At 41.4% G+C, this 13,495-nt stretch overlaps 1 protein-coding gene across 1 annotated transcript in view; it reads right to left on the reverse strand.

Annotated features, from left to right (window-relative positions):
* nkain4 (sodium/potassium transporting ATPase interacting 4) overlaps window positions 1-13,495 on the reverse strand; it is a 66,898-nt gene that overhangs the window by 24,656 nt on the left and 28,747 nt on the right. Inside the window, exons 3-4 of the mRNA XM_037684071.1 lie at window positions 11,805-11,885; window positions 442-642 (exon numbers count right to left, since the gene is read on the reverse strand). Of these exons, the coding sequence (XP_037539999.1) occupies window positions 442-642; window positions 11,805-11,885 (282 nt within the window). The remainder of the gene's footprint in view (window positions 1-441; window positions 643-11,804; window positions 11,886-13,495) is intronic.

The raw sequence follows: 13,495 nt of genomic DNA on the forward strand, positions 1-13,495 counted from the left end.
TATATATATATATATCTGTCTATTTATATACCGCTGTAATCAATGAGGAAGAGGTTAGCAGGTCAAATGTGGGTTTGTGCAAACAGACGTCGGCAGGAAGTGAGCCTCTAGTGCATTGATTATAGGCTGTATAAGAACAATAGAATTTCCAGTGTTTGATGAACTTGTTAGTAGCTGGCAGCTCAGATCACAAACTAGACAAAACAGTTCATTTTTTCACTCAGGATCCAGAGCCAAGGAAGGAAGCCTGGGACAGTCTAAATACCAGAGAGCTGTAGAACCATACCTTAAAAAAAGAATCTTCTTTTCAATCGTGTTCACTTTCTCTACATGAATCCCACTGACTGTTAAAGGAGTGAGGTCTCACATTATGTAGCCTGCTTTTAGAGCAGTCTCTTCATGTGAACATGTCAGTGCTGTTCATTGTTAGCTTGTACTCACAGCAACGAGGATCTGCGTGCTGCTGTGCATGACCTCAATGTACTGGTAGTCCATGAAACAGCCCATGACGGTGATGTAGGAGTGGCTCTCTGTGGCGTGCACTCCGGGGGTCTGGGGCATCTCTCTCCTCACACAGCCGGGACCGTGTTCACTCCACCAAGAGTGATGAGCCGATATGTTAAACGTCAGCAGGTCGCTGTCCTGGAAGAGAAGAAATGCATTAACCTCTATGAGTGGTCTATATTTTTACGTATGGTGCATTTATTCTTTACAAGAACACAAGGCCATGTCACCAGGCAGGAGTTTCAACATGCAGGGATCTTAATTTCACAAAGCTTAACATTTTTTGTTTCATAAATTTGTGCTATTGAGCATGGTTCATCCAAGTTTACTTCATTAATGAAATGTTGTCAGCCCCAAATAATCTTCATATTTACTATATTAAGAGCAGGAGCTTCCATAGCAAATTGGAAAAGTGCATGTATTTTTTTCTATTGTTGTTGGTTTTGTCATTTACAAATGCAAAGTATCTCATAAGATCTTTCAATTATTGCCCACAGCCAAAAAGAAAAGTGAAATAATGTTATGCCCATGTCAGTTTACCAAAATCGACTTAAAACTTGATGTGGTTGTAATCATTTGCAGCAGATACTTCAACAGTCTAGATCACATGTGATAACACATAACAATATTTTCTAAAGTTGGACCAAGTTGTCTCAAATGCCATCATTTCTCAAAATAAAAAATTCTCAGTTCAAAACTCTGACAGGAAAGGTTGCGGGCAACAAACAGTCATCTAAGGAATGCCAGGCATTTGATTAGACTTTGATTTTGGCATGTTTAAATGTATTTTTGTAAAATATATATATGAAGATTTTGCAGCTAATAAACAAATATTCTGAAAACCTCCAGAGACTAATATCTTAAAATCAAGTCAAATAAAAATGTATGGCCGCAAATATGTTTTAAACTTTAAGGTTAACACATTCTTTACATGATTAATGGAAGAATGACCCTGAGTCGCTGCCAAATGACCCCGTGACCTTTAGTCATGTGACCCTTTGCTTTATGACCTCATTAAATCTCATCCCTCTGGGTTTGAGTTAAGTTTAATATGTTCTTAATCCAAATATAAGATGTTTTATTTATTTTAAATTCAGCATTTGGAACAAGTTTTATTTTTCTGAATGTGATGGTAATTTTTGCCATATAAGCCCACATGTAAAGTGGGGCAGACACTGCTGCTAATCAATACCCCAATACAGCAATCTAACCCCACATCTGCTCCTCAGTGACAAGACATGCATTATTAACAGAACCAAGTGCTGTCAGGAAACATCTCTGATTCCTATCAACCCCCTCTCACAAACACACATCAACAGCACATACATAATGACTGGGGAACAGCTTTCAATGCTCGTGGTACAGGTACAAAAACTATCTAACGCTAGTCCCAAGTAATATCAAAGTAATGATTAAACTTCATTCTTCTTCTTTACATCTCATCAATCTCTGCCTCTTACTTCCATTGTGTGTCATTCTGCTATTTGTCACACAGGAAGTCAGAAAAACAAGGACGGCTGAGGGTCAAAGTGGGCCTGGAAGGACTAATGACTTGACAGATCTCATTGATTGATGCTGCGAGCTGAGGAAGCCATCTCTATTTAAGTTGCAGCAACACTCATGACTGCAGTGCATCAGCAGTCGATACTGAAGGGACTTTGGGCAACTTGCAGTCGGCAGGGGGATTGTTACGCTCCCTTGCATTCAAAAGCCCAAATCAATCCTTCTATATCATTTATTTAGAGTAAGCTTGCTGATAGAAGCCATACTGTTCATGCAATCATAGTCTATTAAATTGTGGGAATTTAATTAGCAAGGACTTTGTGAAAAACAGAGGTAAGAAGTCCTGTTTGATCACAGTTGGGAAGAGGCCTAAATACCCAAGTGGATGTTGTTGTCTCCTCTGTAACTGCTGGCAGCCTGTTATCTAATTAAATGTAATAAAGCAGTGTGAACATGGCTGTGCTTTAATCAGAGACTGCTCAACATGATCAGCTGAGTAAATAAACAGAAAGTGAGGGAAGCTGGAGGTTATTTTATAACACATCCGCACCCATGTACATAAAATCAAGAACATTAGGCTCGTGCAGATTTTTGTAAATAAATAAATAATAATAAATACGTATTGTGTAACTGTTTTGTAGTCAGTGAGTTATTTAGCAAATTGAAATTTAATATAATACAGTGATCAGTATTAATCAGTTGATAAGGTACAGATTACCACAGATTTTTGTCATTGATTTTATCCTAACTAAACCAGTTTTAGAAATCGATTGCATCATTTTGGGATTATTGTATTTTCTCCTGGGGGATCTTCTCGCCTGTATCTGTGTGAGTGTGTGTAGCTCTCGAACCGCTGAACAAACTTTAATGAAACTTTTAGATAGTTATCCATAAATATACTTCTACAACTGATTGACTTTCAGAGTAAATCTGATCCAAAATGGCCACCGCAGCCAACACATTTTAGGAAACACTAAAATAGGTAGAACCAAGTATGTTTTACAGAAACTGAGCCAGGGTCAACGCTGTCTGTCTGTTAGCAAAATATCTCATGAACCATTTGACTGGTCTTAATGAAACTTTTATAAAGTAATCATTGGGTGTACATGTGAAACTAATAAACTTTTGAAGTCAACACAACTTAAGATGGCTGCAACAGCTGACCCACATTAGCCATCACACAAATGGCTGTAGCTCAGTCAGCTTTACAGATGTTGGACTCAAATTTAGTGTGGCAGTAGCTGAAAATCATTCACAACCCCTACTTTAAGCACCAACAGATCATGTGATTTTCATGTGATATTACATGACATCACAGGGTATTTACCGGGTTTGATCAAAAATACTATCATTTAGTCATTTCTCATTGCAAGACCAATTTAATTTAAAACTCTGTCGATAAGTATTCCTTCAAGGAATTGTAGACATTATATTAATACATTACTGATTGCAAATACTTTTTAAAAAGGGTGAAAAAATAAAAGGCACAGCCCGAAGAGGAAACATGGGTCCTCATTTCCATGTGCTCACCACCTGTGGGAGGGGCCAAAGGGGTTGGGTGCAATGTGGGATGGGTGGTGGCCAAGGGAAAGGACCTTGGTGGTCTGATTCTCGGCTACAGAAGCTGGCTCTTGAGATGTGGAGTGTCACCTCTCTGGTGGGGAAGGAGTCTGAGCTGGTGTTAGAGGTTGAGAGGTACTGGCTAGAAATAGTCGGACTCACCTCAATGCATGGCTCTGGCTCTGGAACCAGTTTCCTTGAGAGGGTCTGGAGTTGCCCCTGGTGAGAGGTCCCAATCAGGAGTGGGCATACTTGTTGCCCACCATCTTGGTGCCTGTATGTTGGGGTTCACTCCAGTGAATGAGAGGGTAGCCTCCCTCTGCCTACGTGTGAGAGGACGGGTTCTGACAGTTCTTTGTGCTTATGCGCCAAACAGCAGTTCAGATTACCCACCCTTTTTGGAGTCCTTGGAGGGGGTACTGGAAAGTGCCCCTCCTGGGGACTCCCTTGTTCTGCTGGGAGGGACTTCAACGCTCATGTGGGCAATGACAGTGAGACCTGGAGGGTCTGGTTAGGAAGAACGGCCCCCCCCAATCTGAACCTGAGCTGTGTTCTATTATTGGATTTCTTTGCTCGTCATGGATTGTCCATAATGAACACCATGTTCAAGCATAAGGGTGTCCATATGTGTTCTTGGCACCAGGACACCCTAGGCCGCAGTTCAATGATCAACTTTGTTGTCGTCTCATCTGATCTGCAGCCGCATGTCTTGGACACTCGAGTTAAGAGAGAGGCGGAGCTGTCTACTGACCACTTTCTGGTGGTGAGTTGGCTCTGATGGTGGGGGAGGATGCCCCTCAGACCTGGCAGGCCCAAACGTATCATGAGGGTTGGCAGAATCTCCCGTGAGACAGAGCTTTAACTCCCACCTCCCAGAGAACTTCAAAACACATTCCAGGGGACGTGGGGGACATTGATTCTGAGTTGGCCATGTTCCATGCCTTCATTGTCGAGTTGGCTTATCAGAGCTGTGGCCACAAGGATGTTGGTGCCTGTAGCAGCGGCAACCCTCGAACCCAGTAGTGGATACTGGTGGTGAGGGATGCTGTAAGGCTGAAGAAGGAGTCCTATCGGGCCTTTTTGGCCTGTGGGACCCCAGAAGCAGCTAGTGGGGACCGACAATCCAAGCAGCATGTGGCTTGGGTGATCGCTGAGGCAAAAACTCAGGCGTGGGAGGAGTTCGGAGAGGCCATGGAGAATTACTTCCATATGGCTTTGAGGTGACTCTGGTCCACTATCTGGTGTCTTGGGGTGGGGATACACAACCATCACTGTTTAGTGGAAGTGGGTCGGTGGGCAGAGTACTTTGAAGACCTCCTCAGTTCCACCAGCATGTCTTCCACTGAGGAAGTGGAGCATGGGGACTTTGGACCAGGCTCTCCAATCTCTGGTGCTGAGGTCACTGAGGTGGTTAAAAAGTTCTTTGGTGGCAGAGCTCCGGGGGTGGATGAGATTCGCCTGGAGTTCCTTAACGCTTTGGATGTTGTGGGGTTGTGTTTGCTTACACAACTCTGCAATATTGCATGGACATCGGGGGCAGTTCCCCTGGATTGGCAGACAGGTGGTGGTGGTCCCCCTATTCAAAAAGGGGGACTGTAAAGTGTGTTCCAACTACAGGGGGAACACACTCTTTAGCCTCCCTGGTAAGGTCTATTCAGGGGATCTGGAATGCAGGGTCCATCGGATAGTCAAATCTCGGATTCAGGAGGAACAGTGCGGTTTTCATCCTGGTTGTGGAACACTGGACCAGCTCTACACCCTCAGCAGGGTTCTTGAGGATGTGTGGGAGTTTGCCCAACCAGTCTACATGTGCTTTGCGGACTTGGAGAAGGTGTTCAACTGTGTTTCTTGGGTAACCTTGTGGGGGGGGAGGGGTACTCCAGGAGTATGAGGTACCAGGCCCTTTTATATGAGTTGTTCGGTCCCTGTATAACCGGTGTCAGAGCTTGGTTTGCATTGCCGGCAGTAAATCGGGCTTGTTCCCGGTGAGAGTTGGACTCCACCCTTTGTCACTGATTCTGTTCATAACTTTTATGGGCAGAATTTCTAGGCACAGCCAAGGTGTTGAGGGGATCCGTTTTGGTGGACTTACGATCGCATAGCTGCTTTTTGCAGATGATGTGGTCCTATTGGCTTGATCAGGTTGTGATCTACAGCTTTTGCTGGAGCAGTTCGCAGCCGAGTGTGAAGCAACCGGGATGAGGATCAGTTCCTCCAACTTCGAGGCCATGGTCTTGAGCCAGAAAAGGGTAGAGTGCCCTCTCCAGGTCAGGTAGGAGGTCCTGCCCCAAGTGTAGGATTTCAAGTATCTCTTGTCCACGAATAAGGAAAAAATGGAGTGAGAGATCGATAGGCAGATAGGTGCGGTGTCTTCAGAGAAGCAGGCACTGTAATGATATGTCATGGTGAAGAGAGAGCTGAGTAAAAAGGTGAAGCTCTCAATTTACAGGTTGATCTATGTTCCTACCCTCATCTATGGTCATGAGCTTTGGGTTGTAACAGAAAAAACGAGATCACGGATACAAGCGGTTGAAATGAGTTTTCTCCGCATGGTGTCTGGGCTCTCCCTTAGAGATAGGGTGAGAAGCTCGATCATCTGGGAGGGACTCAGAGTACAGATGCTGCTTCTCCACATCAAGAGGAGCCAGTTGAGGTGGCTCGGGCATCTAGTTAGGATGCCTCCTGGACGCCTCCTTGGTGAGGTGTTCCGAACACGTTCCACTGGGAGGAGACCCAGAGGAAGACCCAGGACACGCTGGACAGACTATGTTTCTCAGCTGGCCTGGGAACACCTTGGGATTCCCCTGAAGGAGCTGGCCCAAGTGGCTGGGGAGAGGGAAGTCTGGGCCTCCCTACTTAGGCTGCTACACCCGCGACCCGAGCCTGGATAAGCAGAAAAAAATGGATGGATGGAATAAAATAAAATAAAATAAATTAACTGTATACACTTTGAGGAACATCAAACTTTTTCCAACTCTAACACTTATGTAGATATACCCAAGGCCTGTATGGATGTGATCTCTGTGTGCAGAATGTGACAGGGAATAAATAAGGGACGGTGGATGGCCATTTAAATCAGAGGTGTGTGCAGAGCAGCAGCAGTCTATTTGTTTTAAATGGTGGGGGAAGGGATAAAGGATCAATAGGAGGTGACAGAGCATGTATGACTTTGTGATAACCTGTCCCTTCACTCTGAGGGTCTGGAAAACACACAACCCTCACAAACACACACACACACACACACACACACACACACCCTCCAGTACTTCTGTCACAATCCATCAAGGCCAGCCAGAAAAAAAATTAGCTCACTTTGTTTCATGACAGATCCTCTCACAAGACTGTATGTCGAGTTTGCTCGAGCAACGTGGAGAGAATGTGTATGTGTCTGCGTGTTTGTGCACTCCATTAGCCAGCTTTCCTTCTAGCCACCATATGCAGAGCTCTGAGCCCAAGCTAGTTCCATCTGTCAGGTTAATGCCCAGCCTCAGCCCCAAGCAGCTGGCACCAACAAGCACCATTATTCTAAGAGGAACCACGCAGGAGCACACGGCCACACACACTCACACATATGTAGTGAACGTCAGACACACTTGATGGAGCCAAGGATCATCGCACAATGACAGAGTCGCCGCAGCCTGGGACGGTGTGTTTGAAACTCATGTTGGCAGTCTGAGCAGGTGTCAGATGAACGTTGCCAACATGAATTCATTAGTCTCTGTGGTCAGCAGGTTGTTGGGCAGGATTCTCCTCAGGAGAGGTGAGAGGAGAAGACAAAAGAAGAAATATGAATCTGATCTTGAATTAAATTGTTCATATGCACGTTTTGTGTTCAGGAGGGTCCTGATTTTTTTTAAATCAAATATGTTTTAAACTCATCAGGGAGGACGCAGACCCCCACAGGGGAGCAGAAACTTAGGGTTTGCTGTTGGATTTTTACAAGCTGCCTATGGCACACATTCATGACACTGTTCACTGCATGCTAATGTGTTCACTTTGACTGCACTTACATCCACATGAAAGCCTTTAGACGTGATGGATGTTGAATCAGGTGGCACTGCATTATATTTAATTATAGTATATGTTGATGGCAAATCTGAATACAGCTCCATTGTGCTTTTTCTATTTTGCAACAATTTTGGCTGAGTGGAAAGTTTAAATCTGACACAAGGTCAGACAAAAAGACAATTTAGGAGATAAATCTACTTTTGTAAAATAATAATTATAATAATAATAATAACAACTTTAATTATTGATACCGGTTTATACGTTGTTAAATGAGTTATGTGGTGCAATTAATTCAATTCCATTCAGTTTATTTATATAGTACCAAGTCACAACAGAATCAACTCAGGACAGTGAACAGAAACATTCATATATTTAAAAAGTCAGGAGCAGACTGCTTTGAGTTTAACTCCATCACAAAACTCTCAACTTGAGCAAACATGAAGGCGACAGTGGAAAGGAAAAACTCCCTCATGAGGAAGAAACCTTTAGCAGAACCAGGCTCAGGACAAGTGGCCATCTGCTTCAACTGGTTGGGTTTGAGAGGAACAGATACACAATGGCAGGTCAAGAATCACATGTTAAGATAAGAATAATATCAATCAAAACTATTCAATTTTATCAATTAATTTAAGGAAATGTGGTCAATTTGTCCTTCAGTAGTCTACGTCTATGGAAGCATAACAAGCCTTAACCAAGCCTAACTATAGAATTTATCAAAAAGGAAAGTGTTATGTCCAGTCTTAAAACTGGACAATGTGTCAGCCTTATGGACAGAAACTGGAAGTTAGTTCCACAAGAGAGGAGCCTGATAACTGAAAGATCTTCCTCCCATTCTGCTTTTAGAAACCCTAGGAACCGCAAGCAAGCCTGCAGTCTGAGAGTGAAGTGCTTTGTTGGGAAATATGGAACAATGAAATCTCTAATATAAGATGGAGCTAGGTTGTTGAGAGCTTTGCAGATTAGAAGTAAGATTTTGAATTAAATTGTGAATATGACAGGGAGCCAATGGAGAGAAGCTAAAACTGGATAAATATTTTGGCGTTCAACAAATATCTTGAATTCTTATATAATGTTTCTTTTTACACTTTACATTTTTGCTATTTTGGGGTGTAACTGGGACCCCGAGTACATAATTTCATTCCACCTCATGTACATGTGATGTGACTGACAATAAAATTGACTGGATCTGTCCTACTAACTTCAGTTAAGACTCTGGCAGCAGCATTTTGAAATTAACTGAAGACTTAAGATAAATTAAGAGACAACTGTCCTCTAACTTTCAAGTGGAACTTGTTTGTTGCAACAATTTTCAAAATAAGCGTTTTCTATCAAAGGTTTTGTGGTTTTAGAATTACCTTTAATTTTTTTTATCCTCCTTTTACTGAAACTGTTTTTAAATGAACTACTTTCCCACTTGTCTTAAAGAACTAGAACAGACTCCACAGATGCTTTTAGGGTGCGCAGCAAGATTGCAGGTGGTGACGTCTTTATAAACAATCTGGTCAGTCTTGGTTCATACTTCTCTATGGAGTTAAAGCCAGAATAATGAAGCATTCAAGGCATAAGAGTGTGCAAGTTAAGACAAGTGCAGCTTTTATGCCAAATATTACAAACATTCAGCTAATCTGTGTCACTTTTGAGTGCCGTTTGAAGTCTTACCATCCTGGGTATTTTTCAGTTTTGCAGATCCCTGCGGAAATTAACTTGTTTTCTTGCTTCTGTTTTGCTTTTGTTTTGGTTTTTTTGCTTTATGGTTTAGTCTTTTATCAGGAGCTAGATAATAAGCTGAAAGGACTCAAAGCCCCATGCATGACATCAGTGTTAATTCCGTCTGCTGCCATGGATGTTGAAAACAGAAGTCATAAACTTCACATTAGGCTTTTCACATAGAGATTCAGGTGAAAATGATCAAAATTGTTGGCTCTCAGCAACCAGTGTTTGAACACTGTTCTCTGTTCATCTCTCTATTTTTAAATAATTGCAAGATACAGTATATTGTGTGTCTAAAAAAGTTAAATCTGGTCCTCTGGACATTCAAACTAGTATATTGTGTGGTTGATGTTAGTAGTACAACAATTTGTTTCTTGGGGATAACATTGATTCCTGATCCATATGAGGAATGCTAATGTGCAGTGCTGCTAAAGGTTTCTTCCTCATGAGGGAGTTTTTCCTTTCCACTGTCGCCTTCACGCTTGCTCAAGATGAGAGTTTCTGCAATGGAGTTAAATTCAAAGCAGTCTGCTCGTCAGATAAATAGTGATAACTTATTATTTTTATATATGAATGTTTCTGTTCAGTGCCCTGAGATGATGTCTGCTGTGACTTGGTGCTATATAAATAAAATATATATAGCACCATATAGCGGCTTGTAACAAGTTTGTTTTTATCACAGTTGGGCTATGGAGACACAGTCTATAGATTTACCTCTCCCACTACCTTAGCTAAATTGGACCCTATTTACCATGCTGCTCTGAGGTATATAACAGGTTCATCCTTTAGGACTCATCATTGTACTCTATACACCCTTGCTGGACTTACTTCTCTCAATGTTCGAAGAATGAAGCATTGGTATATTTTCATATACAAAGCCATTTTAGGAAAATTACCATCATATATCTGCTCCAATTTCATTTCACTACAGAACACACACAGTCTCAGGGCCAGTAGCTGGCTGAGGTTTAAGGTACCCTTTGTACGCACAGAGTCAGCAAAGATGAGTTTGTCCTATTTCGGCCCGTGGTCTTGGAACGAGCTGCAGCTTAAGTTGAGGTTAGAGTCTTTTATTCCATTAGCTAGTTTTAAACAAAAATTGTCTGAGGTTTTAGTCAAGTCTTGTACCTGTAATGTTTAACTGTTTTGTGATTTTCTTAACTTACATTGTATTTTATGTTTTATTGATGTATGTTTCTTTTACTTATATTTTATTTTTAATGCATTGATACTGTTTTTAAGACTGTTGCTATATGTGTATATAGCCCAGGATATCCTTGTAAAAGAGATTGATGATCTCAATGGATTTCTTCCTGGTAAAATAAAGGTTTAAAAAAAATTTAAAAAAATGAATTGATGTCTTGAAAATGGCTTTTTTAATGTCAGAGTTGATGGTGTGCAGCAGTGGGCCAAAAATTGGGGTAAAAATGTAACTTAGGTCATATATTTTGGATTCTTATTTTTTTCTCAAAATGATTTGTACGATTTTTTTCAAACAAATCAGCATAATACTTTTTTTCTTCTTCTTTCGACTGCTCCCTTCTTCAGGGGTCACCACAGCAAATTGAGTCACACGAAGACTTGGCAATTATTTTCACGCCTAATGCCCTCTCATGCAACCACATTCTTCTGTGTGGAGTGGAGAGCTGGGGCCAATGGTGGGGGTTAAGGGCCTTGCTCAAGGGCCCAGAGTGGGGCAAAAGAGGGTGGAGACAGTTGTGGGTGATTCACCTATCCCACATTTCGATGTTGTCCGTACTGGGAGTTGAACCAGCAATCTTTCGATCACAGGTCCACCTTCTCTAACCTCTGCGCCACCATTCCCCCACAAATCCGCATAGTGCAGTTATTGGTAAAAGGAAATAATATGTTTTCTTTGCATTTTTGTATCACTTCTCTGCTTAGTTCATGTTTGAATATGGCTTCTTCTGACCCAGACACAAAATATTGAACCTAGTCTGACTTTTATGACTAATGTTGATCAGTCTGAGATAGAAAATCAAACTGACAGTAGAACAAGATCCATGCATCACATTATATGTGTGTGTGTTTCTGTTGTTAATACCTACAGCTCCTCATCAGGTCACCTGACCATATACAAACAAAACTCTATGTATTAACATTCATGAGTTGTAGCGAGGGTCAGTGTTTGCTCAGATAAATGGTAAATCATAAGAAGTTAATGTTTGCACTCTTTAATATACTCTTCTCACACTAGATTAATCTTTGAACCAGAACAATGTTTAAAATACCCAGATATCCAACATCAGTTGATGTTTGATGTAAATAAAAATGTACATTTTGTGGCCATATTTTGTTTACATCTTTAGGGTTTGTGCTCTACCTAAAGACACCAGCGGTGTAGCAGAGGAATAGAAATCAGCCTTTACTCCCCACACGCCCGCAGCCATGACTTTAAAGAAAATAAAAGCATTCATCACAGTACAGAGCAACCCTCCTGACCCAGCAGATATTTGAGTGACGTAACATTCAGACCACAAAAACTTTGAAAGCCTCACCTTTGACAGGCCTCCTACATCCAGATAAAAGCAGATGATGAAGACGTTCCAGGCTACCCAAAGTGCAGCCCATACTGTATACTGCAGAGCAAAAACACCCATTAGCTTCAGGAGAACTACTTCATCCAAACAGAACATAGCACAAGTTTAGTAAATATAAGTAAGTTCCTAAACAACAAATAAAAAAGGGGTTAAAATTCATCCATAAATATGCGTTTTGCTCTATAGATATATAGTGGTGCTTGAACATTTGTGAACCCTTTGGAATTTTCCACATTTCTGCATAAATATGACCTAAAACATCATCAGATATTCACACAAGTCATAAAAGTAGATAACGAGAACCCAGTTGTGACCACCACCCCACTGTGCATCAATAACTGCAACTAAACATGTCCGTTAACTGTTGATCAGTCCTGCACACCAGCTTGGAGAAATTTTAGCTCATAAAGAACAGCTCCAACTCTGGATGTTGGTGGTTTCCTCACATTAACTGCTGCTTCAGGTCCTTCCACAACATCTGGATTGGATTAAGGTTAGAACTTTGACTTGGTCATTCCAAAACATGAACTTCATTCTTCTTGAACCATTCTTTGGTAGAACCACTTGTGTGCTTAGGTTAATTGTCTTGCTACTGTACATGGCCCACCTTCTCTTAAGATTCAGTTCATGGACAGATGTTCTGACATTTTCCTTTATCTGATATAATTCAGAATTCATTGTTCCATCAAGGATGGCAAGCCGTCCTAGTCCAGATGCAGCAAAACAGGTCCAAACCATGATCCTACCACCACCATGTTTCACAAATGGGATATGGTTCTTATGCAGGAATGCAGAGTTTTCCTTTCTCCAAACATAACACTTTTCATTTAAACCAAAAAGTTCTGTTTTGGTCTCATCCGTCCACAAAACATTCTTCCAACAGTCTTCTGGCTTGTCCATGTGATATTTAGCAAACTGCAGACGAGCAGCAATGTTCTTTTTGGAGAGCAGTTTCTTTCTCCTTGCAACCCTGTCATACACACCATTGTTGTTCAGAGTTCAACTGATGGTGGACTCATGAACATTAACATTAGTCAATGTGAGAGAGGCCTTCAGTTGCTTCGAAGTTACCCTGGGGTCCTTAATTACCTTGCTGACTATGCCATGTCTTGCTCTTGGAGTGATCTTTGTTGGTCCACCACTCCTGGGGAGGCTAACAATGGACTTGAATTTCCTCCATTTGTACACAGTCTGACTGTGGAATGGTCGAGTCCAAATTCTTTAGAGATGGTTTTGTGACCTTTTCCAGCCTGATGAGCATCAACAACTCTTTTCTGAGGTCCTCAGAAATCTCCTTTGCTCACACCATGATAAATTTCAACAAATATGTTGTGAAGAGCAGACTTTGATCGATCCCTGTCCTTTAACTCAAACATGGTGCCCACTCACACCTGATCATCATCACATTGATTGAAAACACCTGACTCTAATTTCACCTTCAAATTAACTGCTAATCCTAGAGGTTCACATACTTTTACCACTCACAAATATGTAATACTTAATCATTTTCCTAAATAAATATATGACCAAGTATAATATTTTTGTCTCATTTGTTTAATTGGGTTCTATTTATCTAATTTTAGGACTTGTGTGAAAATCTGATGATGTTTTAGGTCATATTTATGCAGAAATATAGAAAATTCTGAAGG

Source organism: Nematolebias whitei, chromosome 11 (assembly GCF_014905685.2).
Source record: "Nematolebias whitei isolate Nwh7 chromosome 11, NemWhi1, whole genome shotgun sequence".
Classification (NCBI taxonomy): domain Eukaryota; kingdom Metazoa; phylum Chordata; class Actinopteri; order Cyprinodontiformes; family Rivulidae; genus Nematolebias; species Nematolebias whitei.